Below are 27,582 nucleotides of genomic sequence, written 5' to 3'. Positions count from 1 at the left end.
GAGCCCTCCGCCCGCCCCCCCGAGGCGCCGCGCCCGCCGATAGGGCCGGGCTCACGTCCGTCAGGGAAAGCGGCCAGTCCGGGCAGGGGGGCGGGACGAGCGCAGGGGGCGGGGCTGGGGGCCGCAATGGGCTTCGGTAAAAACAGCGCTGCACTGGCAGGTGTGACGTCATCGCTGCTCATAGGCACAAAACCCCAACGATCAACGCGGTCGCGGATCTCATTGGCTAACGCACCCCGAGCTGGAGGCGAGCACGCATCCAGCTGTGCGCTCTGAGAGGCTACTGTAACTGCCAATCACTCGGTGCCAAGCAGTGATTGGCCGAAGTCGCATTACCAGCCAATAGCCTCGCCCGAGAGGAGGGGGGCGGAAGCGGGCTCTGCCCGTGCGGCGGGGGGGGGCGGGGCCGAGGGGCGGCGGCGGCCGCAGCGGCGCCTCCCGGGGGCCGGGCTGGGCTGGGCTGGGCCGGGCCGGGCCCCGCGCGGCAGGGGGGAGCCCGCGGGCCCCCGGCGGTGCGGCAGCGCCGTGCTCTTTCGGCTCCGGGGTGATAAAATCCCTGAGCTCCGTCTGAGTCATCCGCAGAGCCGTGCGGGGCGGCCGGGAAGCCCCCGCGGTGCCAGTCACCGCTTCTGAAACACGGGGTGCGGGGGGGGGCGGCTGAAAACCCCCCGGCGGTACTTTCAGGGCTTGTCGCCACCACGGAGCCCGGCGGGAGCAGCTGATTTCCAGACAGGGGCCGGGCTGGGCACTGCTCAGAAGTCGGGGCCGTGTCGGTGCTCGGGGCTTTCCCCTTCCCGCTGCCGTTCCGGCTGCTCCCTCGTTGCATCAGGCTGGGCTGCTGCGGCCCAGGAGGCGCGGGGAGGAGCGCGTTGGGGAATGGCAGGGGGGGTGCTCCCTACTGCAAAGCTCTGCTTCTGGCCACGTGGTGGCAAACGGAGCACTGCAGCAGCGAGTTTATTTGGAGCAGTCCTGGCTGGGTCCCCTCTTGGGCCAGCAGCTCAGGTAAGTCATTGCTGATAAGTTCCTTCTCTACAGGAATCTATTTCAACATGTCCTGCCCTCAGCACTCCTGTCAGAGTCACATTTTGTACAGGAAATGGAGAAGGGGATTTTCTTCACCGGATTACACAAACTGGTGAAGAACTTTAGCAATGTGGAGTTTTTTACGCTTGCACTTCCCAGACAAGTGCGGCTGTGGCAAGAAAAGGAACGTTGCAACAGAAGAACTGAAGCAGTGCCAGTGAGTGCACAAAGCGGTGCTTGCCCTGGAGGAACAGCATAGTGCAAATTCCCAGTGCTGTCGCGTGCACGGGGACACAGCTCGTGGCCTTGACCTCAGCAGAGCCCTCCCACTTTACACCAGGTGAGACCCAGGGCTTACACCCAGAGATGGGGTGAGCTGTGAAGTTTCTGCCGAATGTCAGTTTTCCTAGGCTTTGCCCTCCCTCTGAGGTGTCCTCTGGTGTGTCCCCACCAGCTCTCTTCTGTCTCATGCATACCATGTCTTCCAAGGGCTCTTGTGCCTTTTTCTGGTCATGCTCAGGGGTGACCGCAGCCAGCCCAGGATGGTGCTGTGGGGCTGCATCTCCCTGCCTCTGTGCACGCTTCTGGAGTGGCATGGGGCAGCTGAGACATCACGAGAGGAGCCGCATACTGGTGCCCCCTGCTAGTGCTGGATGCCAACGTGTTGTGGGGTAGTTGGTAACTTCATGTCAGCCTGCTGCCTGGGGTTGGGGTGCGTGGCATCCATGCAAGCCTTTGAACGCATGGGGCAGCCTTGGCCCTGTGAAGTGGATGGGAGCACAGCAGGCTCTGCTTTCCGTACTCACCAGAAACATTCATCCTTACTCCCCAGGTTTTCTCCCTTCCTCACATCGTGATCAGCATCTGCCCTTGTCTATCTGGCTTCTACCGTGGGCTGCAGCTCACCACCAGCGCAGCTCTGCCGTCCACAGAGAGCTGGGCAGGTGGCAGTTCAGTGCCCAGCACGTGGCCCCAGTCCTCCACAGGAGTCCCCAGGAGGGTTTCCACCAGCCCTGCAGCTGGCACCTCACCGTAGCACATGTCTGAGCCACATGCAGATGTGTGTGGGTGCTGGAGGGACTGGCAGGGCACGTGCTTGCTCCAGTCAGTGGGGCAATGTAGAGGAGCTGGTGGCTCCCCAAACTCACCGGTAACCAGCTCAGCCCTCAGCGTTGTGTAGGGCTGCACGGGGAGCTGCCCTAACCTCCAGTCCTGGGCTGTCCTCGCAGCCAGGACTATCTGGGAGAAACACCTTGACTGTGCCGGGGCCTCTGGGCATTCCTTTAGAGGGTAGCAACGAGCCGGTTCCGCCTGGTGCTGACCAAGGAGGATTTCCCCGGTGTCGACTGAATTCCCCTGCGTGGTGAGAACGAGACCGCCCCGTGTCCCGCAGCCCTCGGGGGGGGGCTTCGGGTCAATCCCCCGCGGCTCCCTGCCCCCGTGGGCGGGCTGCAGGGGGCTGCGGGCTGGGAACGCGAGCCGAGCGTCTGCTGCCGCGGCCTTCAGCGGCGCCGCGTTCCCCCCGCAGGCAGCGCCCCGGCGCGGAGCTCACCGCCGCGTTCCCCGGCGGCTCTCGGAGCCCGGCAGGATCCGCCCCGGCCGCCTCTCGCTGCCGATGCCCGAGCGGCGGGCGGCTGCAGCGGGCCGGGATGAGCGGCGGGCGGCGGCGCCCTGCGCGCAGGTGGGCGGGCGGCGGGACGGGGACGGGGCTCCGGGGCTCCGCGCCGCGGCCCCCGTCCCGCCCCGCCGGCGGCTCCGGGTCCGGCTCCGGGTCGGCGCCGTTCCGGCGGGGCGGGGCCCGGGGCCGCTTCCGGTGCGGGGCGCGGGCGGACGGGCCGGTGAGTGCGGGGCTGCGGGGGGCGGCCCTGGGCCGGGGGGAGGCGGGCGGCGGGGCCCGGCCCTGCCCTGCCCCGCGCGGCGCGACCCTGGGCCGCTGCTCCGCCCGCCGGGCCGCGGCGTTCCCTGGGCTCGCTGCTCCCCCCCCACCCCCCCCACCCCCGGGCCGCCCGGCCCTTCCCGGTGCGGCGGCAGCGCTGGGGCCGGGAGCCCCGGCTCCTCCGGCGGGGCCGCGTCCCGGGGAGCTGGGCGCGGGGCCTCCCCGCCGCCTCTCCGCGCTCCGGGGGCGCTGCCTCGCTCCTGCCGAGGCGGGGGCGAGCTCGCGGCTCCCAGCGCTGTGCCCGCTGCCGGCCCCCGGGCTGGGCGCTGCTGGGAGAGTGCGTGAGAAATCCCCGTCAGGCGGGGACAGGCAAACAGGGACAAATATTTTTGTTTGCAGGCTCTGGATATACAGACGGAATTCTTGGTTCACATGGCAGCAGCAAACTCTACTCCACCAGGCTCTTTGGATCTAAACCAGCCTGGATTTTCAAGGGCGATACTGGGAACTAAACTGGAGGTGAAATACCTCTGTTCGGATTGCAAGAACATTCTGAGGAGGCCATTTCAAGCTCAGTGTGGACATCGCTACTGTTCTTATTGTCTGAAGAAAATCATAAGGTAACTTCAGTGCCTTCAGTCTAAAAACAAAGTGCTTAAAAGTAAGCAGAAGTAAAAAAAAAAAGAGATGAAAGTCGTTATTTTCAGGGCTATCTCAATGAAGGAGCTGTGTTTAATCTTTGAGAGTCTGCATCAGGCCCCTTCTTTAAGGGAGTGTGTAAGCTCTGACTTGCTTTTGTTGTTCCAGGGGTTGATTCAAAGTTAATTTTTCCAGAGTCTCCTGGGTTGTTTTTTGCAGTTTTGGTGGATCAGTGCAGGTGGATCACTGAAGTGGCCTTCAGTCTTCATCAAAGCTACTGGAGGAACTTCCTAAAAGTGATGGTGGCACGTGTGAGGAAAATTAAGCACATTGACTTTCAGAAAAGTTTGTGCTTTATCTCTCTTTTGCCTTTGAATGAAATTGAGTAGAACAGTTAATCATAAGACAAGAAAAAATTGGAATTGGGTGTCCAAAATACACTTGAGCAAAGGCTCAATGTATTGTCTTTAGAATAAGAAAATTCTTTCCTTTTGTTAAGTTACTGGGAATCTACTATTATTTATTATAGCAATTGGCCTCATTTTTTTACATGTTTATTTTTTTATCTGCTAGTTCTGGACCTCAAAAGTGTGCAAGCTGTATTCAGGAAGGGATATATGAAGAAGGAATTTCTGTTTTGGAAACAAGCTCAGTAAGTAAAATTGCATGTTTTGTTGTTTGTTTTTTTAAAGTAAACTCACTGATGTTGTTAATACCATTTGTGGTTTCTGTTTAAAGCACAAATTCTGAGATTCCCTTATTTTTAGGAAACGTTCTCTTAAGTAGTGAGAATTACGATGAATATGGGGGACTCCACAGCTTCTAAAATCCAGGTTATGTTAATATAGCAGTGGCCTACTTAAAAGCTGTAATAAAGGTTTGTTTGCCATTAGCACACCTTTGAGGATGTAATGTGGCAACTGGCTTGGGAGGAGTCTTTTTTTTTTTTTTTTTTTTTTTTTTTTTTAAGAATTGATAATAAGGAATGAAGAGACTGGATCAAGACTGCAACCCCTCAATAATTTCTGTCGTTGATTTGTTTTTTCCATTGCAGGCTTTCCCAGACAACGCAGCTCGTCGGGAGGTGGAAAGTCTGCCTGCTGTCTGTATTAATGATGGTTGCACGTGGAAGGGGACTATTAAGGAATACGAGGTAAATATCAAAGGAAGGCTTTTGATGTCTGTGTGTTCTTTCTTTCCTCTGTGTATGTGCAATGTTAGGGGAAACTCAGGTGTTTTTACTTTCTGCTGATGCTGACAGTAATGGTGGAACAGCTGTCAAGAAATTGTGCCACATAACGACAGCGTTAAGTTTGCTGTGCTATGTGAACCTACAACCTATTTCCAACCTGTGAGCTTGGGGAAAGTGGCCTGTCTGTGATCCGGTTTCCAGCCAGCTGCTTCTGGCTGCTACAGTGCCATGTAGTATCTGCAGAAGATGGACAGTGAATTTGGGTATCGTTCACTGTCTTGCCACACATCACTCTGAGTTGCTCTGGACTACCAGACCATTGGACAGAATGGCTTTCTACTCTTCTTTGGAATTATTTTGCCCTGTTCTTCCTGGGGAGCACATCAGCTCTTTAATTCAGGCCTTCTTCAGATGGCACAGGCCATTTATTTGGTCCTTAGCATGTATACAGCTAATGTGCCACATGAGAGTTGTGTTCTGACGACTGCAGAGAACCACACGCTTCTCTGTGCTTTCCAACAAGTCAACACTGCTATGGAGATGGCATTGTTAAAACGTGTTGGCAGTTAGGAGCAACGTTTATTCACCTGTGAAGTTTTGGTGCTCCTGAAGGATAGTTTTGTCATCCATACTGGAATGGAAGAATGTGAAGAGCCTGAGATAAGAGGAATCAACATTTTTTTCCCTCCAGCACTAGCCTGAGGTAAAAAGATTGTTGCCCTGTTGTTTGTAGAGCTTTGGTAGTGGCTGAGATGTGTATCAGGAAAAGGTTTAAGCTCAGTTTGGATTCTCTTAGCAATGCCTTTGCAAGGAAGAGATAGCACAACTGTGGGTTGTGCTTGAGTATTCTGCTTGGCTTGCTGAGCCTGGGAACAGAGGGGTGTCCTGCACCTGTGCTTCCTTGTGTTCTTGTTGAAAAGCTTTCAACAAGCTTTCAGCTTTTTCACACTACAGTGCTGTCCAAAAGGTAGTAGGATGTTAAATGCTTCTGCTTTGAACCCATTTTTCTTAGATCTGCAAGTGGCACATGGTGTGTGTGCATATGGCTGAAGAAATGTCAGGTTAAAAGCTTAACACCGGCACGGTAGAGAAAACTGAGGAGTGCTTTTAATGCACAGTTCTCGTGCCTGCTGCAGTGTTCAAAATGGTCATTGTAGTGAGCTGATCTCCATTAGCCTAAACCAAATGACATTTGTCAGCAGCTTGCAGTGCTAACGTCAGGGTGCTGTGACTGATGGAAAGGACTGATGACCTCTTCCGATTTTTTTCTCCTGGATTTAAAAGAAGTCTTGAAGATAAGTTCTTCAGGGTGCAGCAAAAAAATCATCAGATGCCAAAGGTTCTTAATGTGGTCAAAAGCAGGCTTGGGTCCAGCCAGTACTTGAAAGAGAAAAGTGAAAGAGGCAACAAACTAAGTCTCTCTTCTTGCAAGGGTGTGTGCATATAGTGCTTTGGGTTCTTGTGCACAACTGTTTTAAGAGAGTCTGAGCTGATAAGGCTGCACTTTGTTTTTCACTCTCTGTGTAATCTTCAAAAGGTCCTGAGAAATGTTTTGCTAGAGAAGTGTTTCCAAGAGATGCCACTCTGGGCTACTCTGGAGTTCTTGGGCTGTGGCTCCGTGGTGCCGTGCTCAGCTGCTATAGCCATCGTTAGCGTGGGGCTGGGATGCTGGCAGTGCAGCTCGGTCTGTCCTGGGGGTCTTTGCCCCTGCTGCTGAGCACAGTGCAGACTGTGCTAGCAAGGGAAACGTTGTTTTGGGCCCTCCCTGGAAAAGCTAATTCTTGGCAGGGAGCTGGTGAGGGGAGGCAGGGTCAGGCTGGTATTACCTCTCCTCCCAGCTGCCTGCAAAACAGCTGTGGCATTTCACCGAGCCTGGCTGTCCTCGTGTGGTCGGGAGCTGGGGAGGTGGGGGTATTTGTGGCTGAGGAGTACTGGGGAAAGGAGCTGTCAGACAAACGTGTTAGCCTGGAGCCTCTAGCATATGTGAACTGATGTTAAACCATGACTTATGGGTAGACTTACTAGCTTTGCGTTGGTTTGGTGTCAGCTCATCTTTGCAGTTTGCCTCATGCTGTACAGTTGCATCTGTAGCCAGAAATGTGTGTAACGTCCTGCAGCAGCTCACGCTCCCACTATGGAAAGTCCCTTGCTGTGCTATTTCCGACAGGACATGGAAAGTCCCTAAGAGCTAAATCATTGTTTGCTCATTTAAAAATTGTGCAGTATTGGTACTGAGAGACTTATGTGGCTGCTGTTCTCTTACAAATCAAGAAATACTGTCACTTCTGGTTTGCTAATGTTATCAGAGTTAGGAGCAAGGAAAAAAAAATGCTCTGTAGCTGAAAAGTTCTATATGTTCAACTTTAAATAAATAAGTTATTTAATCTCGGTTTTGCTTTCTGTCCAGGCTCCCAAAGTTCAAGTCTCAAAGGGACATACAAAACTGAAAGAGTGAAATCTGCTTGGACATGACTTGCACTTCTGCTTAAAGTTGTGCAAAGCATACAAAATATTTACGTGCTTAGAACATGTCTGGCTTTACAAATGCATTTTTCTGACTGCTGGATGCAGTTGTAAATATTTAGTAGCATTTGGATAAAGTATTTTATGGTGGGACTGGAGGGGTTTTTCCTTTTAATCTCTAACCTCTTTTCATATTTTCTTGATTCCTGATAAAGGAATCTTGGTTTCCTGATAAGTCTGCCTGAATGTACATAAAGGACGGCAGGCTGCGGGCAGAAGCCTTTAGATTTAGGTGGAAAATCTGAGGAGGATTGCAGAAACTAAAAGTAGCCCATTCTAAGACCAAGAAAACATCCTGTGATATCCAGGTAGAGGGAGTTTGAGGAAACAATGCAAACACCTCTGTTGGAAGTGGAGGCCTTAAGTCCTCTCATTCCTCAGCACTGACACGTGTTTCTTTTCTCTGGTTGCCTCTCTACCATTTTATCAAAATGTCTCCAGTTCTCACATGCCTTTTATTTTCACCTTCCCCACCCCTGGCTCCCTGTCCTCGCCCCCGCCTGCAGTACCTGCAGGTCTGGCGCGCTGCCTGGTGGCTGCTCAGCCCTCGTTGCCGCCCTGGCCAAGTGAGGTGGGCATCGGGTCTGGCAGGTCAGCCCAACAGGCAGCTTCAGCACCCGCAGGCCAAGCAGGAGGGGCTGGGATGGGAGGAGAGGGCTGCAGAGGGGTGTTACGTGGTCAGCTGTGTTGTTTTCATTTATAACTTCAGAGCTTTTAGCTTAATTTCTTACAAAGTACAGAATTATTTGAGACGTAAGGAAATTAAATTGTATAAGTTGTGTAAGGAGGAAAACTACAGTCTTAAGTTTAATCCTGGTGGCTGTATTTTAGCTGAGTTAAATATTAATTCACTGGGGGGGAGTGCTGGTAAAACATAAGCTCATCTAGTCTGACTGTCACCCGTGGTGATAGTCTGTCCTTACCCAAGCTGGAGAATGTGTTTTCCTTGTAGTAAATTGTCACCTTGATTTTGAAGAGGTCCCTTTAATCAAAACCTAAAAGGCTGTGGAAGATGCAAAACCCAGAACTTAAGTGCTAGTACTCCAAAGCCCGTGGTGTTGGAGAGCGTGCCTGCAGCCCCTCCAGGGCTCCATGGTTTCCTGGGATCAGGAAGACTAGGTACCTGGGAATTCCTTCCTCTCCTGTGCTCCTACAGTTCCCTGGGAGGTGATGAAGGACACCTGGAACGCTTTGTGTAGGGAAAACTGTCCTTCCTTGAAAATGTTTCTGGGGGCCCTGAGCTGGGAGTCTCCTCCTTCATGGTGCTTTATGACCCTTCTTTCCAGCCGTGTCCCTAAGAACGCCCTAATAGCTTCTGTTGGTGGTTTTCAACTTCAGCTTCAGGTTTTTGTGTGTTGTTTGGAACAGAGCTGCTGATCTTTGAAACTACTTTGCCCGGTTGCTGTTGCCTCAGAAAAGTAATGTTAAATATTTTATAGCAGTGTTACCTATGTAGGTACAGCTTTTTAAGTGTTGTGGCAAGCATACTTGGTGATGCTGTGCCAGAGTAACCAGAGTTCCTTATAAAATCAGGAATGGTGTTTGTCTTTTTTGAAGATTTTGGCTTCAAGTTACAGTGTGGTCTTGAAGGGTCATTTGCAGCCAGCTCTAGCCTGTTCAGCAGTATCCTCCAGGCCCAGATCCCTTTCTCCTGGGAGGATCCATTTTCTACAGTACTTGCAGATAAAGATGATATAAAGGACCTCCTGTTTTAGCAAAAAGGGCTCGATACACCTTTACTTTCTAGAGCTGGAGCTGAGGTCCACAAACAAAATCTGGCCTCCCTTGCAGTCCCTGAAGTGGAGTTTCTGTGGCTGGCTGCCCAGACGTTAGGCAGCTTCCCGTCCAAGTTGCGTGGTGGGAGGTAAGCCACGGGGAGTGCCCGAGAGAGCGCGTGGGAGGGGACTGGAAAGCCCCACCAGCAGAGGGTCTGCTCTCCGTGTTCGCCCCAAGAAGCAGCTCAGCCTTGTTGTGGTGGCCCACCCAATTAACAGGCTTAACATCTGCCCCTTTGAAAACAAAGAGCTGTAACTTGCTTACTTTGAAGCTGAGGAGGGTAATGTGTCCCAGTGAAGCCTTGATATAAAGCCCCTTGGAAGCCTCAGTTTGAACACAGCTTTTGGAGACAGGAATTCCTTGGGTTCCAGACATCAGGCAGGTGCCAAAGCCATGATCATGCGTGCACCCTTGTTTAAAGGGTAGAGGCAGTTTCAGGTTTTTCGATAAAGTGATTGGGTTTGAGATCAAGCTGCTCACCATGGGCTTGACTTCTACAGTTTGCAAAAGCCATCTGTGCCCTTCTGTGAGTGCCCGGACTGTTCTTGGCCTTGTGCTGTAGCAGCCCTTCTGTGCAAGGCCTGTGCCTTCGCTCTGCTAGGCACAGCCTCGGCTGAGAGGAACAGTGTCTGCGCTGCCTTTGCTCACCACCTGTGTCCTGCAGAATATCACCTGTCTTAACCATGCCCTTAACCAGTGAGATTTCAGCCTGAGCTGTCAGTTTTGATGTGAGAGATCAAGGTGAAGCTTTGCATGCTGGTGAAAATACTGCTTAAAGGATGGGGGAGATCTCGTGTGTGGTCATGGTCTGGAAATTGGTTGGCATGGTCAGTGTTTTTAGTATACTTAGAGCAGAGCTGTCAAATACTGCAGGCTTTCCTGCTGCTAATTAATGGCAATTTGGCTGCCAGAACTGCATATTGGCGGTGAATTCAAAGTAGTGCTATGAATGTGCCAGTGCCTGGCATCGTTAGCATGGCGGCATGATTGGAATCCAATCCCCGGTGACGGTTTGCTGTTAAGCAGTGACCTTGTTAGATATGAACAGAACATCCTGACGATCTTTTCATGCTCCTGTAACTGGTAATTGTAGCCTGGAGTTATCTCTGGATCACATGTTCCAATTCCTTTGAACCTCACTATTTGTCAAACAACAGTTTACCAAGACTTGTAACAGCCCAGTGCAGTAATTCGTAAATTCCTTGGCAATCGGATGTAGTCTTTTTGTTTCAAAGCCATGCTGACCATACCTGCAGCAGGGGTGCAGCGATGCAGCAGCTCTGACTGACAGCCTTGCACATGCTCTGGGCAGTGTCTGCACCTCCACCCAGGAGCAGATTACACCGACACCAGGTCAGGTTCAGGCTTGGGCTTTTCTAGATTGTTCTGAGTCCCAGCCTCTCCATTTCAGACTAGAATCTCCCTGCCAAAGTCATTCCTCTGGGATGGTGCAGATTGCAAAACACAAGAATTTGAAGAAAGCGTCCTTGAGTATCCCAGAGACTGGTACTTGCATAGTTCAAAGCAAGTAGGAAAAGACAGAGTCTGTCATAGGATACGTTAGAAAACCTGCTGCTGCTTTCAGAAGTTTCTTGTGCCTTCAACTTTCTTCAAACCCTGCTATTGCTTTACAAGCTCCTTCAGTGCAAGAAATGCAGCCTTGAATTCTTTCAAAGAAAGCCTAAATCAAACGTCTGTTTAATCAGTCCTAAAAGCTGATTAATAAAATAACAGAATGCTGAAAGCAAAAGTTCTTCTGCAACTGAGGTCCTCATTCTGAAACCAGAAGTGAGCAAGGCTCTGCGAAACCCATGACATCATTTCTGCCAATTTTTGTATTCAACTCAGATGAAGGCTGAGGCTTTGGACGGCAGAGTAAAGGCTGTGATGGTTCCCAGTTCCCTCGCTGACGTGCATGCTTAACTCTAGTTCAGAGCTCTGAGTGGTACTGGTGTTGACTTAATCTGTGGTTTTGATAGTTTCTTTGAGGTTTAATTAGTTGTGATGTCAAGTGGACTTGCTTGTTCTCTCAGCAGTGTGTCTGAGCAAAGGGAGCCGTTTGTGTCTGGCATTTACTGGTGCGATGTTCTCAGAAAGCTCCCTTTCCCCTGGCACTGTGAATCACAGACTGGGTCCTGGAGACCCATTTTCAGTGTTTTCTCTACAAAGCTGTGGGCTCACCCTTTTCCTTGTACCCAGGCTAAGATGCCAAAGGCCCGTGTGCTAGCATCTGGGCTTGTGACTGTTGAAAGCTCTGGCAGTGCTCTGTTGTGCCACTTCCCCTACAGCTGTTTTTCCTCTGCATTCCTGTTAATTTTCCTTCCTCTTAGGTGCGCCCGCCCTGCTGCCAAGCCTTTCAGCTTTGTGTATGCTTCTTGTTGCTGTTTTCATGCTCTGAGGGTGCTACTGGCTCTCACTGAGCGATGTCCACCTGTGGGAGACTTTGCAAAAGAGCCAAGTAGTATAGCCTACACCAAGCCTGTCCTTCTGTGTATCCGGTATCCCTGGCCACCCTGCTCTGTGCCCATAACCCTGGGGGGTTGGGAGGGAGGCTCCAGCAAAGGCATCTTGCAGCTGCTGGTTGCTACTCTCTGCTGCTTGCCTTGTCTCTTAGCCAGAGGGGAAGCGTTGTGTCATGCTGATGGATTTCCTAGTACAGGGGAAAAACCTCCATAAAAACAGGTTTGTGGTAATATGCCAGCTTATGAGCAGGGCAGCCAAGGGTAGATGCGCATCCTTTTCTGTCACCATGATGCAGAGATAATAATTTTCATCAGTTACCTCCTCTGTAGTTCAGGTTTAGCAAAGCTTTGAGACACAGAGCAGCAATCAGATTAAACTGCAGTTTTCCCTTTTGTCTTATTTACACAGGCTCAGCAGAGCAGCTCATCCTGGCATTCCTTAGCAGATGATCGTTACATCCTCCAGGGGTCAGCTGCTGTTACTAAACCCAGCTTCTTTGCCTCTGTGTGTCTGCGCTTTTCTGTACAGCTGTATTGAAATGTGCTGCTCTTGTTGTCACAGAGCTGCCATGAGGGGAACTGCCCGTTCCTGCTGATTGAGTGCCAGGCATGTAAGGGAATGATCACACTGAATGACAAGGAGCGCCACTCTGAGCGGGAGTGCCCCGAGAGAAACCTCAACTGCAAATACTGCAAATCGCTTTTCTACTTTCCAGATATTAAGGTACGAGAGTTACAGCACGCACACAGGCAGGCATAGTCGTATGAGACCCAGAGGCAAGGGGAAGAGTGCTGGATGTCTCTGTTGCAGCCCACTTGTGCTGCTCTGGAGAGGAGTAGGGGTAGGTGTTACTGTGCCGAGCAGCTGCAATGGTCACCTGCAAGCATGTGCACCATGAGCAGATGCTCACACGTTATCGTGCTCCTTCCAAAGGTGGTGATACCTGATTTTTCCAGTCTCTCAGGTGGTCTCCTAATCACCTGTTCTGATGGAGATGTAACTGGTGTGTTGTACGTCAGTGTCACTGGGTTGTCTTGCTGTTTATTTCTAGGGAGGGAAGTCCAGTTTGCAAGATCACCCAGAGGTTTTTGGTTTTAGTTGAGTGGGAAGGGGGTGTTACTATGGAGACTGTGAACTCTGCCCACATTTTTTTCCCCGCTGCTGTTGAATGCTGGGGCCTGACCTGAAGGAGAGTCTGAGCCTTGGTTTCCAACTGGTGGGTGAAGTCAGTGCTGAGGTAGCTGGAGAAATAGTCCTAACGGTCTGAGTCAGGCTGTGGTCTTTCAGCTCTGCTTTAATTCTTTTATTGTCATCTCCCCTCTCCTGCCCCTATCTAACTTGATTTTCATTGCAGGTTCACAGTGAAAAAACAACTTTGCTCTTACCTAGCATGTTTGCAGTGATGGCTTTCCAAAGCTGCCTAAAATATTTGTAGCGAATGCCTAACTGTCAGAGTTGCCTGTCTTTGCTGCAGCAAATCTCATGGATGTGGGTTTGGGAGAGCTGTAAACAGGAGGATTGCCCCATTCCTGAGGGAGTGGAGTGCTGCGGTTCAGGCTTGTGTGCCAGCCCCTGCCCCAGCTGCTGGGTGGGGTGGGTGTCTTTGAGCAGATCCACTCGTCTCTGTGTGGGCACCTTCCTCTGGCACCTGTGGGGAAGGGGCAGGGACAGGAGTTAGAAGTAGGGGATTCCAGAGGAGCCCTAAACTCTTCATATAAAAATGTTTGTCGAGAGATTTGGATCTGTGCTGGCTGGAGCACATGTTTCTGGGTGCCTTAAGCAATTTACACACAGACCAGTTGCATGTGCAGTTTAGCTGTGCAGTGCTGTTTAATTAATGCTTTCCTTCTCTGACTGTGAGCTCAGTGCACATCTCAGATTTGCATGTATGTGGTATGTTATTATCGTGGTGCAACTTGGCATCAAAATGGGAGGTAAATGCTACGTGGTGTGTTAGAATAGCAGGGAGGTGGGGAGAGGGGAGAGCAAGGAGAGGCTGATTTGTGAGGAGGTGATAATTTCACACATAGCAGCTTGCACAGGAGAAGGCAAGTTTTAAATACCCCCTTCTTAAATAGTTGTATCTGCAGTGACGTCTCCTCCAGCCAGACCATAGCGTCTGTTCTCATGCCAGCATTTTGTGGGTCATGGGGAAGATGCTATCTGGTGCTTCTAGAAAATGAGAGCAGGAGGTGGGTAGAAGAAAGGGTTCAACCCCTCTGTGCAAGGGGGATGAAGGAATGTGCTTTGCCTCAGGCTTCCTCTGCAGGTGCTAATCCAGGCTGTCCATGTGCGTCCAGTTGAGATGCAGAGACTGGGAAGTCACTCTTCCAGGGACAGAGCAGTGATACTTCTGACTCTGATTACTCATTTAAAGTATAAAAAGGAGAGAGTAACTAACAAGCCAAACCTGAGCCACTAATAGGTTTCACTTTCCAGTTTCTGATGTGGTAACAGTACAGAACAGTTTGTCCATGTCCCTCCCCCTCCGAGAATAACTTGTTTTAATAAAGAATAAATGTGACCAAGTTTTCAAAGCACTTAGTTTCAGATAACTAGTTTATAAGTATTTAATATTTTTTTCTGTTGCTATCACAGGGGTATAGTTAAATATGCTTATCTTTTAATCTGAATTTTGAACTACATTTTAATGGCATTTATAATGATGTGTCAAAGTTCACGTAACTTTGGATAGAAAAGCAAGACATGCTTTCTGGTTCCCTAATTAGAAAAACAAAATGTATCACTTGTTTCAACTGGGTGGTGTATAAAGAGAAGGTTTAAGTAGTATGGAAATAATACAGAAAGCAGAGGCATGTTCCATCAGTCCCATTTTAGCTGGTATTGCTGACCCTAGGATCTGCAGAGGACAGCGTATCACATTGCCACGATCATTTATTCACCTTCTCTGGCCACAAAACAAGTCGTGAGCTCTTGCTACAGGTGTGGGTGCTTATGTGCAGGGACTGTTAAGTGAAATTGTTTTGAACTATTTTTTCTTTCTGGTTAAAAAATGATTTTCTGTTGAACTGATCCAAATGTGAAGATTCTATCAGTTCAGCTCAGCACATGACAGGTGATGGGTTCATACTTCAGCTGACTGATAACCATTACAGTGGAAAAATTATTCAAATTATCTTGCTGAGATAGTGTCTTACTTCACTTAACCTGCTTGAACGTGTATTTTCCTGCCAAAGCCATAAATTGAGCTTCCTGTTGATTATCTTGTCCATCAAAATAGTAATTTGATTTTTTTTTCTTTCAAAATTATTATAGCAACTTCTTAAATTGAGGCTGAGACCTGGAAGGCTATATAAGCACCCAAAATTCTGGTAGCCTGGTGATTGCAGAAATGAGTCAGCAAAAAGACTTTCCAGCATGACCAAAATTCGAGATAAGTTGGTTGAGGACAGCCCTCATGTAATACAGAACTGCGCCTGTTGAGCTGTATTCATGTTAGTAACCTTATTGGGGCCTTTATTTAGAGGACCAAATAGTCTCCTGTTGATTCTTTTACAGGCTCACGATGAAGTCTGCCCTAAGTTTCCATTGACGTGTGAAGGCTGTGGGAAGAAAAAGATTCCAAGAGAGAAGGTATCTGACTGCTGGGGAGCTCTGTGCGATGGCGTCTGGGGTCCGGGGTGACTACAACCAGAGCTTCTCAGGGCTCGGAGGAAAACTGTTGGACTGTTGGAAAGTGGAGTGGGGAGAACAACTAGGTGTCAGCATTTTGTACAAATCCAACTTTTCCATAAAGTTGAAAATACTGGTAGGGTGTTGGGAAAGGTGTCTAGTCAGCACTTGTAGTTCAGTGTTAATACTGCTAACATAATCTTCCTATGACTTCTGAATTTACCATGTGTAGGTACAGAACTTCCATAGGAAAAGCACACTTGTGGGCTTAAAGGGTAGCTTTTTCATATGTAAAGCGACTATCTTTACCACTAGTGAAATCTTGGGAAGCAATGCCATCTCCAGCTAAAAAAAAAATTTAATTAATCGTGTAAATGAATCTGTATCTAGTAGGGCATCTATGCTGCTGGCTCCCAGTGCAAGGCACAAAAGTCTGAAAATCAGAGTTTTGGAAAACATCTTCAAAAAACACATTCATCTGAAATGGTCCTGCCTGCTGTGGGCAAATATTTTTAATAGTGCAGTTGCAAAAGACCTTTGTAGCAGGGCAGGGGACATAGAAGCATCAAAAAGATGAGTAAAGAGTTCTTCAAAATAGCCAGCGTAATAAAGGACTTTGTGCTGTGATCTTCAGATGATGATCTGCTTGTCTGCAGGCTGATGCTGGAGCCCAGCAAAGAGTAGGCTTATGCCTGTAAGATTCCCATACATGATCTATTTTTTGTTTAAAAGATAACTCCCTCTTTTATCTTTTTCCAAACTTCTGTTAACTGCAGAAATTGTAGCCCTAGTCCTGCAGCATATAACTGAGTAACCTGACTCATTAAACAAGCCAGATGGATCTAGAAGTTTTTTTAAACGTGGTTTAAAAACAGTTTCAGTTGATATCTGTTGTGGCAAACGTAGGTGTCAAATGTGGAATGAAGCTGTTGTTCAGAATACACCACTGATATCTAATGATGAGATATATCAAAAACAAGATGATGGTGTGCCAGTGCTTGTTAGCATTAGTCACACATTGTGTGGGAACCCAAAGGAGTCATCTTGTAGGCTAGAGGATTATTGGCGCTTTTCTGTAGAAATATCCAGCCTCAGCCTCCGTTCTTCATGACAGCTGCCGGATGTGAGGTGGCCGAGGTGTAGTGTGCCTACGTACTCCAGCAAATAGGTACTGGATGCAGCAGAGGACCTTCCCTTGCAGAGGTGGATCTGCAGTAGTTGCTATAAATACTCAGGCGGGACCATCAGAAAGCTTTGTTCTCAGATTTATAATGCTTAGTTGGAAGTAAAAATATCAAACTGTGGCACATCCCCACCAGGGTTACATGAATTGTGCACGTGTAAATGGATACCTATTTCATAAGGTTGTTCCTCATCCCTCCTCTTCTTCAATGAAGCTCGTTGCTCAGCATCCATAATGTGTATCTGTGCTATCTTCTTTTTCTTACTGGTGTGTGTAGGTGAGAGGTGGGACCTCCTAGTCCTAGAGAAAAATAAAACTTCCTTGCAGATGTCAGTGCTCTGTTTAAATTACAGTGGCAATCCTAACCAATGGTGGGCAGCGTCCAGGTTTAACCATACACTTTGGAAGCTAGTGATTAGTGATGGCTTGGTTGTTCTTTACTTTGTTTTCAGTTTCCTAGACCTCAGTGAAACAGAAGGGGAGTTACTTGGGTCTCATAAGATCTGTCTAACGCTATCTTTCTTTTCTAGTTTCAGGACCACGTGAAGACTTGTGGCAAATGTAAAGTGCCTTGTAGATTTAAGGTTGTTGGATGTGCTGAGATGGTAAGGGTTTGTCTGTTCATGTGTATCTTAGGGACTTGTTTTTTGGTTCAGTGTTAAAACCTCCAGACCACTGTACCCCAGACTTCTGCAGATCTTTGTATTCAGCTATTTGAACAAATTGTTGTTTTAAACCCTTTGCAAATGCAGCCCAACATCATCTGCTGTCTGGACTTTGGGTACCAGAAAATGAACTTAACACAGAAGGAAACCTTCTTGAGAAACGCACTGAGTACTTTGAGGCGCCTGGTGGTCATGTCACTGACAGCTGTAAGCTTAGAACTGAGTGTACAGTGTCTTATTCTCCTGCTAGAGCTTGAACAAGGCCATGTTTCTCCATGTGACTTAGTTTTTGTAGCTCTTACTGGTGATGTTAATATAAATCCATTCTCAGGGGGATTATGTGAGGGTTTTTCCTTTGGTGTCATTAAGTATATCTGAGCCCTTCTGCAAAGGAATGGAGGAAGACAAAGTACAACAGTGTCTGCAGCTGAGGAAATGTTAAGCATCCATCATTATATATGATTGCAGCTTTTCTTTAAAAAAAAAAATCCACCAACTAACACCACATTTTTTTAAAAACTATTTTTCTTTGTTGTTGTTGTTTTTTTTTTTTTCCCTTTATAATTAAAAGCTAATGTTGTGGCCTCGAGGAGGATATTTTTCTGTGGATGGTGACAAAATAGCTTGAGCTTGTTGAATGGGATGTATTTCTCTTCGTGTAGGTGGAAAATGAAAGGCTACCAGAACATGAAACCAAGTGTCTGGCGGAGCATCTGTACATGCTACTGAGCTTTGTGCTTAGCCTCAAGAGTGGGTCTGGAGACCTGAAGCATTTTCCTGTCCTTTCCTCATCACAAAGTAACTCCCCACTACTGGCAGCAAACTCTCTGTGCTCAGAGTCAGAGCTCTCCAAATCCATGGAGCTTTCCAAGTCTCTGGAGCTCTTGGGAAGATGTGAGGCCCTTGAGAAGAAAACAATGACTTTTGAGAACATTGTCTGCGTGCTCAACCGGGAGGTGGAAAGAGTGTCTCTAACAACGGAAGCCTATAGTCGGCAACATCGATTAGACCAGGAAAAAATTGAATCTCTGAGTAACAAGGTATGTAACCACTGGGTAGGGCTTTCCAGCACTCTGAGCAGAGCTTTTTCAGTTTACTTTCTATGTTATTAGTTAGCAAAACTTCACCATGTAGTCCTCAATCTCCATAAATCTGAAGATAGAACTAAAATATTGTTTGTGCCCATACCCAACCCTCAAAAGCTTCCTGGAAAATATGGGAATCAAACCGACATGCAGAAAGTATTCAGGTCTCTCTTAGTAATGAAATGATGTGCACACTGAGATGTTCTTAGGTTTTCCAATGAGAGACAAAGTACCCAGCATTTCACTGAATCTTGTGGAATTTGTGGGCTTTACCACTTTCCAAACCTTTCATAAGGAGCCTAGTCATCAATGCTACATCACTGATGCATTGTACGTAGCATGGTCTAGAGAGAAGAAGCTGCCCTGGCCGCTGTGCTCCAGTACTGTCCCAGCTGCATGCTGCCCTTGTGTTTTGGTGACTGGGAATTTTGCAGTTCATAGCTAATCTTTGCTCTCTCGGCATGAGATCTGCCAATACAGATGTAACCCAGCTACCTAGCAGCAATTAACTATGGTGAGACCTTCTTGGCTCTGTGTACGTTCTTCTGTTTCTCAGTCTAGTTTTGTCACAAAGATGTCTTTTTTCCCCCCCCATCCTCACCTTTTGGGTCATTATATACTGGAACTGCTCAATGAGAGGATTTTTCCATTCACTGCAAGAAAGTTTCCAGTTCAGACACAGCATTAATGTGTGGTCTTCAGAACGGCAGGACACAAAAGGAACTTCTGGTGAATTGGCTTATGGTATTAATCTTCTCCTGCCTGTGGCCCTTTGTCGCTTCTGGAGAATGTCTGTCACTAAAGATCAGACCTGAAGGGGATTCTGGTGGCTGCTGGCTTTCTTAGGTCTCACAGCAGAACGCGTGTCTAACCAGGCTGCACCATGTGTCCCACCGAGCAGGTTCGGCAGCTGGAAAGGAGCATTGGGCTCAAAGATCTTGCCATGGCTGAGATGGAAGAAAAGATCCGCAGCATGGAAGCTTCCACCTACGATGGTGTTTTCATCTGGAAGATAACAGACTTTGCCAGGAAGCGCCAGGAGGCGATAACAGGCCGCTCTCCTGCGATCTTCTCTCCAGGTTATTGCCTGAAAAATAGCAAAAGCCTTTTGTGCCTCAGCTGGGTGTGGGATTTGTAATGGTGACCTTTGCAAGTGACATGCTTAGCCATTCAGATGTAATTCTGTTCTCTCCCTCTTTCCCAGGGGAATCTGAACCACTTATTTTTTTATTTCTATTTTAAAAGCAATGGGCTAAATAAGTGCTGTGCTTATCGCAGAAGACCTTTTTAATTTCTCATAATGGAAAGGGTAAACATCATAGTTCCAGAATAGCTCTGTGTTCAGTTACAGTGAAAATACCCAGAGACAGTAAAACCAGTAATAAACTGGTTAAGCGAGGGAAGAAATACGTTTTAGAGCACAAAGCACGAAGTTGCAAAAGACAGTGTCTAAATAAAGCCCATCCCATACACAGGGAAGTGCTTGAGCATCTATTCCAGGAAGGGACTCTCCTTGTGGAACTTGCCCAGCCTTGTTGCTTCTGTTTTTTTTTAAAAAAAGAAAAATCTCTTTAAAGAATTTGTTGTTATCTAGCTTGTTTGCTTATGAAAGCATTTCTCAGGATTGTAGCTGTGAGATGAAACCATCTCTGCACACAGTTCATTGCTTGGTGGGGTGCTTGCCTCACAAAGAAACAGCTGAGGAGGTGAGTTTGTGTTTCCCTGAGTAGGAATCGCTTAGATCTAAGCATGTTGAAGAACTTTTTCAAAATGTCCACTTGCACGTGAGCCAAGAGCATGTATGCTGTACCTGCTTCCTGGTATAATGACAAATCAGGTTGTTGCTGGACCAGGACATAAAAACAATTGCATTTTTAAAGCTATTTTAAAAATCTTTTCTGGGTGAAGGCTGTATAGGTCATTTTTCATGAAAAACTGAAGGAGAAAAGGATTCCCCCTTTTCAGGGGAACTAAGCTAAACTGCTACTGAAACTGTGTGCATGCAATTAGCATTTCCTTTTAAAAGTCAGTGACAGCTGTGGAAAACCCCTGTTCTCTGTTCTAGAAAGGCAGCACTTCCTTCCTTGTTAGCATGTATAAATCAGGTTCAAATCTGTTTTGTTTGGCTTAGAGATAGGGCCTTAAATCTTGCATCCTGTTTCCTGCATGATGCTCAAGAGCTTCTTGACCTCAGCATCTCCTGAGGCTGCAGTTTTGAGGCAGAGTCTGGACCGAGCTGACAGCTCGTCCTTCTGGCCTCTGGCCACCAGCTTCCACTGCTCACTGTGCTGGGCTTCCTGCACCCTCCATGAGCTGATACAACCTGGTGTTGTCTCTGGGGGACAGGGATTCTTTCCTAGGGTGAAGAACCAAGTCAGCTGGTGGAGGGCTATAAGCAGGAGTTGGCTGGAGGGCAGGAGTGGACTGGAGGATCTGGGGAGGAGGAAGAAGGTGTTGAGACCTTTGAATGCATATTTCTTCTGTCCAGATGTTTGCTTGATGGTGCACTGAACGCTGAGCTCCTCCTGGAGCTGCATCTCATGTTTCCTGTGATCTCCTCCTTGGCACTTTGTGCAGCCTGCTCCCCATCCTGCAGTGGTGTAGTGCTGCCCAGTAAATCTCCAGGGAAGTGAAAGCAGGCAAATGCCAGTCTCGGCTCTTTTTGTAAAGCACTTAATCAAAGGAAAAACAATACCTTTTGGTCCACTGTTTTGTGGTGCTGGTTGATAGTCTGCTAGTGAAAGTGCTGTACGTGGCTGGAGGGACTAGAAGGTAAAGATTGCCTCTGCCGAACACACAAGGATGTTTATGGAAGAGGCAGGACTCTTTTTTTTTTTTTTCTTTCTTGCAAGAGCAAAGTACAAGGCCTTGTTTCCTTCTGTATTCGATTGTGGTGCTTAGATGAGAGATTTTCATTCCCTGTGCTGTTTTACCTGAGAAAACTAGGCTGAGAAACAAACAATGTTTCTTGGTTGTTGTTTTTTTTGTTTGTTTGTTTTTTTATTAAACAAAACCCAAAAACTTGTGGAGGTGTTTTTTCCTCTTGCAGAGTGAAATAATAGTCTATTAATTATCAGCCTGGGAAAGAGACAGCTGGGAGGAGGAAGCTACGAATGGGATGAAAAAGTGAAATGAGTATAATTGTTGGTTTTGTATTAAAACATAAAACCAAGGAGATACCACATGAGATCTATTTTAAAACAAATAGAAGAAAGTACAGTTACCACTCTCAATTGCATTGGCAGGAGAAAACAATTGCTGCAGGATTTTGCAAAGGCCCAGACTGTGAGCGTTCAGAAGACAAATCCACCCAGTAAGGGTGGATCCAGGGCAGCCCCTGGTGAAGCTCCTGCTTGGCAGCTGCTGTCTGCCAGGAGCAGGCAGCTCGCTGGGATCCTCCTTTGCCTCTGACGTGCGTTGCCTTTGCTCCCAGATGGTGGGAAGCAGGGCATCCTGTCCCTGCTGCTGCTTTTGGTCCACTGGCCTGGTGTGTGTGTGTGCTCCCGCTGGTGTCCTTCCCCCAGTCCCCTGCCTGTCTGCACACTGGCAGGGTCACAGGAGTGCTGAGAAGCCCCAGGCTGATGGGTGGTGGGCTGTGAGGATGAGCTGCTTGGACTAGCAGAAGATGGCTCTGCCCCAATGCCCCTCACTTTAGGGGAAGCAGGTAGAGAGAGGGCTGCCCGGAGGAAGCAGGCTGGGGGCGTCAGTACGGACACACATGACAAAGTCCTGATTTTCTGCTCCTCTGTGCCTGGCCCGTGGAAGTTCACAGCCTCTCTACCATTGCCAGTGTGCCCGTTCAGAAACATGCACCACGTCACATGCAAAGCGCCAGCGGCAGTCACCTCGGGGTGCTGCTGAGCTGCCCCAGGCCTGTGTTGCTACGAGGGGGCAGCTGGCGGCAGTACGCACTTCTGAGGCCCTGCATGAAGTCAGGAGGGTACCACGGGCATTGGTAGAATTGTTTGAAAGTAAGAGACCAGTATCTGGGAGCACTGCTCTGGTCAGAGGCAGTTAGCTACGAAGAGGGTGCAGTGAGAACCACGCACGCTCTGCCCCGGCTCAGGTGTTCTGCGTTTTTTTTACTCTTACCTGTCAGGGCTGCTGTGGTGAGCTGTCACCGTAAGGCATTTGCTGTCTGTGTGCAGCACAACGGGGTGTGGGGGGATCGCACAGGGACCTGGCAGAGCTCCGTCTCTACCTGTGTCCAGGGAACCTCAGGTGTCCTCGGAGTGCAGGAGGGCGAGGAGAGACTGTTCATGGGCAGCTTCTGCGATCCCTGCTGCAGCACTGTGCTTCTCATCTGGGTTGAGGGGCTTGTGGGGGCCTTGGCCTTAGCTGTTTCCAAGGCAGTGTACAATCACATCTGACCATTGTCTGTCTGTGGTAGCTTTCTGGAACATATCCATTTTGTTTTAAGATCCCAGCCTGGTTTCTTCTAGGATCCAAACCGTAGAGTCCTCAAAGTTCAGAGGAAACTGCTGGTGATAGGCTTTGTTGGTTCTCACCCTCACTGTGTCTGTTTTGCCACAGCTTTCTACACAAGCAAGTATGGCTACAAGATGTGTCTGCGTGTTTACCTGAACGGGGATGGCACCGGGCGCGGGACTCATCTGTCCCTGTTCTTTGTGGTGATGAAAGGACCCAATGATGCTCTTCTTCGCTGGCCTTTCAACCAGAAGGTAGGCTTGGGATGAAGCCTGCCACGCCTAGCAATGTGCCACTCTGAAGCTCTGAGCCCTCCTGAGCTGTGAGGCACCAGCCGTCCGGCCTACTGACATCAGCCACCCTGGGGATTCCCCTGTTGCGCTGAAAGCACCATGTGTGCTACAGGGCAGGACGTGTGAAACAGCAAAGGCTGTGGCAGGAGAACAGCATGTCTGGAGGGCAAGCGGAGCCTCTGCACTAATATGGGACTGGGGAAGATTGTCATCTCTGGACTCTGTTCTGTGGCTGCTGCTGGTGCTTTTGATGCTTGCTCAGCATCAAAAGTTCAGATCTCAGTTCCTAGACCTGCAGGTGTTGCAAAATGCTTGAAGGCTGAGCCAGGGCTTACTGATACAAAGAGGGCCACCTTCTTCCTGAGTGGGATGGGAATACTCTGGAACCTAATGAAATAGCTGTGTTGAGTATTGGTAGCAAGCTTCATGGCATCCAGTTTTAGGCTTTCACAGTCAGTGACAGCCCTGTGCTACCACACAGAAGTTTCCAGTGACAAGGCAGGATGTGGGGAGCATTTCTGCAGAATGTCAGAGGTGACATTCTGTGCTGACCCTAGTTCCAGGCATTTTTCAGATTTGTAGATGTGTAATGTGGCTTATGGTTGCATCTGTACGTGAATGTTTAACAGGTTTAATGTGAGCAAATCACTGGGCTGGGTTTCACTGTCCTTTTTATTCAGCTGTTCTTGTGTCTTGTCACATTTCTCCACAGGTAACTCTGATGCTCTTGGATCAGAACAACCGGGAGCACATCATTGATGCTTTCCGACCTGATGTGACATCCTCCTCCTTCCAGCGACCCATCACGGAAATGAACATTGCCAGTGGGTGCCCACTGTTCTGCCCCGTCTCCATGATGGAAGCGAAGAACTCCTATGTCCGTGATGATGCCATCTTTATTAAAGCCATTGTTGACCTCACAGGCCTCTAGCCCTCCTCGCCTCCAGGAGCAGTGAACACAGAGCCAGCCCTCGTGGGGCACCCCCCTCTCATGCTGCCCTGCAGGCAGGTCTTGGAGTGAGGAAGGGGCAGAAAGCAGAGGGGGAGAAGCCTATACCTAGCCCCTTCACAAAAAGGGACCTTCTCTGTGCTGAGCAGCAGCAAGGTGTCTGATGGGAACCCTCTTCCCTGGTGTCAGAGAGACTTTTCCCGAGAAGAAATTAGGGTGGACATTCACAGTTTGCATGGTACAGGGGTCGCCTGCAGGGACTTGGGTATCTGAACTGCCACCACGCTGGTTTTCCAGCAGAAGCAAGTGCATCTTGCTCTACCAGTTCAGTGTGTGGCCTCAGCTCTCTGTAGTGAAACAAGGATTTGGCCTGCCTGAGCACCACTTCATCCATCTGGGATTTTCGTCAGAGATCTTTGTGGTCCTGAACGTAGTGCTGGCTGAAGGAATACCACTGCCCCATGCAGGGGCTGGTTTGTGCCTCGCTGTCAGAAAGGCTGCAGCACTTGTCTGCCAGGATGGGCTTGGGCGGTGCTGCCTGGCTTGCTGCTCTTCTCTTGCCACTGATATCCACATGGAAGAACTGAGGTGGCACAGGGGGAGCAGCACCCTGTGCCCAGCTGTAGCTGGGTTTTTGACTGGGGGAGTGCTCCGGGCGTGTGGAATGGATGGGCTGGCAGCACCAGGGCTGCCTGTGATGAAAAACAAAAGTGACTGTCCCCTGGAGCCTGCCCCTCCTCTCAGGGGAGAGGAGGTGACTGCAGCGCTTGTGCCTGCCCCAGGCAGACTTTTAGCGGGACCCTGTCCCTCAGTATTGTGTTGGAGGGAGGTGGGTGCAGTGGTGGAAGCTATCTTTAGGCACACACAGATGCTCACGAGCTTGCTTTAACCCTGGTCATGGGGCAGCTATGGCAGTATGGACACGGCAACCTTCGCGGGCCCCAGCACCATTCCTGGTGTGGGCATAAGCCCTGGCCATGCCCTCCTCTCTGGAAACCACCTGCCCAGGGCCTCCTGGTCACCAGGGCAAGCTCCCTCAGCCTCTTGGAGGGCCTGCAGCCACCAGGGTCAGACTGGAAGGGGCTGGAGAAGTCCCTGAGTGAAGCTTGTGCTGTTGCCCTTGCTGTTTCTGGTTTCCTCACACTGTTTCCTTGTGAGCAGCAAATGTTCTGCACCTGTACCCCAGAGACGGTCTCTGTATTTCGTGGAGAAGAAACTGCTGTCATTTCCCTCCATCATGGCTAATGAGTCCCTCTGGTGTTGCTTCGTGGTGGCCACATGTAACTCTGGACTGACTGTTAGCCAGGTTGGACTCTTGAGGCCCGCTGCCTTTTCTCCCTGTGCTTTCCAATCTCATTGCCTAAACGTGACCCATGAGATGCTTGGTTGGCTATCTGGCTGCTGAGCATCCCCCCCCCAGCCCTTATACTTGCCTGGGTCAGCTCTAGCTCCTGCACTGGCCCGGAGGGCAGGCAGAGTGGCTGCTGTGCCCGTCTGGAGGGAAATGACCTTCCCCCTTGGTGCTTGTGAATGCAATTGCTCTGCAGGGGGAGTGAATTTCCCCTGGCTGGGAGCTGCCAGAAGCCTGGAGGCGCTGCCATGTGCTCCGTGGAGGAGCCCCAGGCTCCGCTCTGCTGCCTGCTGCTGACACTGTCGTTTCTGCAGCCACTTGCCCAGGCCTGGGCCACGTCTTCAGCATGGGTGGCTCTCCCTGCCTGTGGAAGGGTGCTGGGGTGACCTTTCAGCCCCTGTTTGAAGTCTGGTGCAGATCTTATCCCTGCTGCAGTAGCTGCTGAGTCCTAGCCCAGAGTGCAGCTGTGCAGAGGCTGGGGCCTGGAGCAGATCTTGCTGTGCTGGCAGGGGACAGGAGGCTGGGCCAGCAGCAGTGCCCCCAGCCAGCTCCCACTGGCCCACAGCTGCCCCTGCCCAGCCTGGTGCAGCCAGCAGCAGCCTGGATGGACCATGCTGAGCCCGTCTAGGGCTAGCGGGATCACTGCTTTGTGTAAGAGCAGTGGAAGGTAAGGGGAGCAATTTGGGTTTGGAAGTAAAAGTGACCCCAGGTCCCTCTCCAGCTGAGTCAGGCTTGAGTCAAAGCACAGGGAGCTGGCCAGGGGAGTGCTCAGGGCTGCACCTCCTCCTTCAAGCAGTACTCGTGGTGCTGGCTGCACGCCCTTGCGCTGCCTGGCCCCTTGCTGCAGCCCCTGCTTTGTGGAGAGGCGAGGGCTGTGGGTTGGGCAGGGGCTGCCCATTTCTTCCCAAGTGCTGATGGTCAGCGTGTGGGATGTCTGCCTGGAGCAGAGCAGGCCTGGAATGCTTTTGCACCTGCTGCTTGCAGCCTCACTGCTTTGTGAAAACCATCTTTGAGCTTGTCCTGGGGGATACTGGTACCCTCACTCTGTTGCCTTAAGAGGAAGGAAAAAAACAACAACAACAAAAAAAAAACAGCAAGGCCTGAGCTTTGTGGAGGAGGCCAGGCCCTGTGCTGCCCATGGAGTGTCCCTGCCCACACTTTGCTTGGAGAGGGGGAGGAAAATCAGCACTAATAGTTTAGAGTTGAAATTGTGTATTATTTGGGGGGGGAGGGGGGGAGGGTGTTGATCTGGAGCAATCTGTGTCTTTGCTCATGGAGCATTTGCTCAGCAACCCTGGCTGAGGGGGTGGGGGGACCAGGTCTGGCTCTGTAGTGCCTGGCAGCACAGCCGCCAGGAAAGGCACCCAGCAGGAGCACAGGCTGGGGGGGGGTGTTGGGCTGCGCTGACAAGCAGAGGAGCCTGCTGGCAACTTTGCCCTGCCCTGTTGTTTCCCTTCCCTTACTACAAGGCTGAGGAAAGGGAGGGCTGGTGCTGAAAATGCTGTCTGGCCCTTTTTCATTTTTTTTAGCTCTTGGGTTTGCAGGATTATTTGTAGCGCGTACCATTTGCAGCGATCTATGCACTGCGGTAGGAGGGTAACGTCTTCCCTGGGTGTGATGCTGAGGCTGGCTAGCAGATGGGCATTTATCGCCAAGCACAGCTGGATTTTGTTTGTTTGTTTGTTTCACTATTTGACCACAGCTATTGGAGAACAGCCACCTTAGCCTGTCAATGTGAAATAAGTTTTTCCTCGAGGATGCCATATGGTGAAAACCACTAATAAAAGCAGTTTGAAGAGTTTTGTGTAACTTGTGGAAGGCTGTGGCTCCAACACTGCCCATGGTGGAAAAGGAAGGGCAGGGCCAGGACTGCCTCAGGCAGGGCTGGAGGTTATTTTTGTGCTCTGCATTCTCAAGCTGCTGGCTCTCTGCAGGAATGCTGCAACCCTGCTGATTCAAAATAAGCAGGGACACGGTTCCATAGTGGAGAGACCCATCCCCAGGCTTGGCTGCTGAAGATTCAAATGCCCAAGAGGCTGCAGGGCTGCTAGGAACAGGCACTGTTGGTGCTATGCCTGCTTTACAGGGACCAGCTGCAGCCACCCAGGGGACCAGCTGTATGGAGGGGCACAGTGAAGGTGTTACGCATAGACAATAAAAGAGCAGTTAAATTCCTCTAGGCCAGGCTGTTTTTTGTATCAATTCCTGGGTGCTAAGCTCCAGCCTTCAATTCATTCTGGGCACCTTAAAACAGTCACAGCAGTGCAGGCCTGATCTGGGCACCTCCCAGGAGCTGTAGCACTAGACCAGGTCCTTTTACCTGCACGGCCACAGAAGAGGCAGCGATGGGTACTACAGGAAGCCTGTACCCTCACAGGAGGGGCAAGTTTTTCACAGGGCAGCTGGCCCCAATTCGTGCAGACAGAGGTGCTGCCTGATGCAATGGCTGAATGTTGAAAGCCTGAAAGAGGACGCTGGTGACTGGTCTAGCTCCTGTCCTGTC

The 27,582-nt window shown here is 49.8% G+C and overlaps 1 protein-coding gene across 6 annotated transcripts; it reads left to right on the top strand.

Moving 5' to 3' along the window:
• Positions 1 to 451: 451 nt before the first annotated feature.
• TRAF2 (TNF receptor associated factor 2) lies at positions 452 to 27,258 on the top strand. Of its 6 annotated transcripts, XM_072025469.1 has the most exons (12): positions 1,020 to 1,363; positions 1,856 to 2,386; positions 3,299 to 3,519; positions 4,112 to 4,190; positions 4,593 to 4,691; positions 12,054 to 12,215; positions 15,012 to 15,086; positions 16,839 to 16,913; positions 17,636 to 18,013; positions 18,960 to 19,137; positions 22,592 to 22,740; positions 23,492 to 27,258. In XM_072025469.1, the coding sequence occupies exons 3-12, from the start codon at positions 3,332 to 3,334 to the stop codon at positions 23,708 to 23,710; spliced, it is 1,602 nt and encodes a 533-aa protein (XP_071881570.1). In that variant the 5' UTR covers positions 1,020 to 1,363; positions 1,856 to 2,386; positions 3,299 to 3,331; the 3' UTR covers positions 23,711 to 27,258. The 6 variants fall into 6 exon arrangements, with proteins under 6 accessions (XP_038021100.1, XP_071881570.1, XP_005014844.1 ...); XM_005014787.6 differs by lacking the exon at positions 1,856 to 2,386; XM_027471046.3 differs by lacking the exons at positions 1,020 to 1,363; positions 1,856 to 2,386 and adding an exon at positions 2,453 to 2,704.
• Positions 27,259 to 27,582: the final 324 nt, after the last annotated feature.

This window comes from Anas platyrhynchos, chromosome 18, assembly GCF_047663525.1.
Source record: "Anas platyrhynchos isolate ZD024472 breed Pekin duck chromosome 18, IASCAAS_PekinDuck_T2T, whole genome shotgun sequence".
In the NCBI taxonomy this organism is placed as follows: Eukaryota; Metazoa; Chordata; class Aves; order Anseriformes; family Anatidae; genus Anas; species Anas platyrhynchos.
The sequence above is the reverse complement of the archived record's forward strand: the minus strand, read 5'-3'. Positions and strand labels throughout refer to the sequence as shown.

What these genes read in the sequence shown, in the direction of transcription:
- TRAF2 (XM_027471046.3), top strand. Translation starts at nt 2,639, where the DNA reads ATGCCCGAGCGGCGGGCGGCTGCAGCGGGCCGGGATGAGCGGCGGGCG. An exon ending in CTGTTTTGGAAACAAGCTCA is followed by an intron (nt 4,191 to 4,592) that starts GTAAGTAAAATT and finishes TTTCCATTGCAG; the next exon opens with GCTTTCCCAGACAACGCAGC. An exon ending in TTGAATCTCTGAGTAACAAG is followed by an intron (nt 18,014 to 18,959) that starts GTATGTAACCAC and finishes CCCACCGAGCAG; the next exon opens with GTTCGGCAGCTGGAAAGGAG.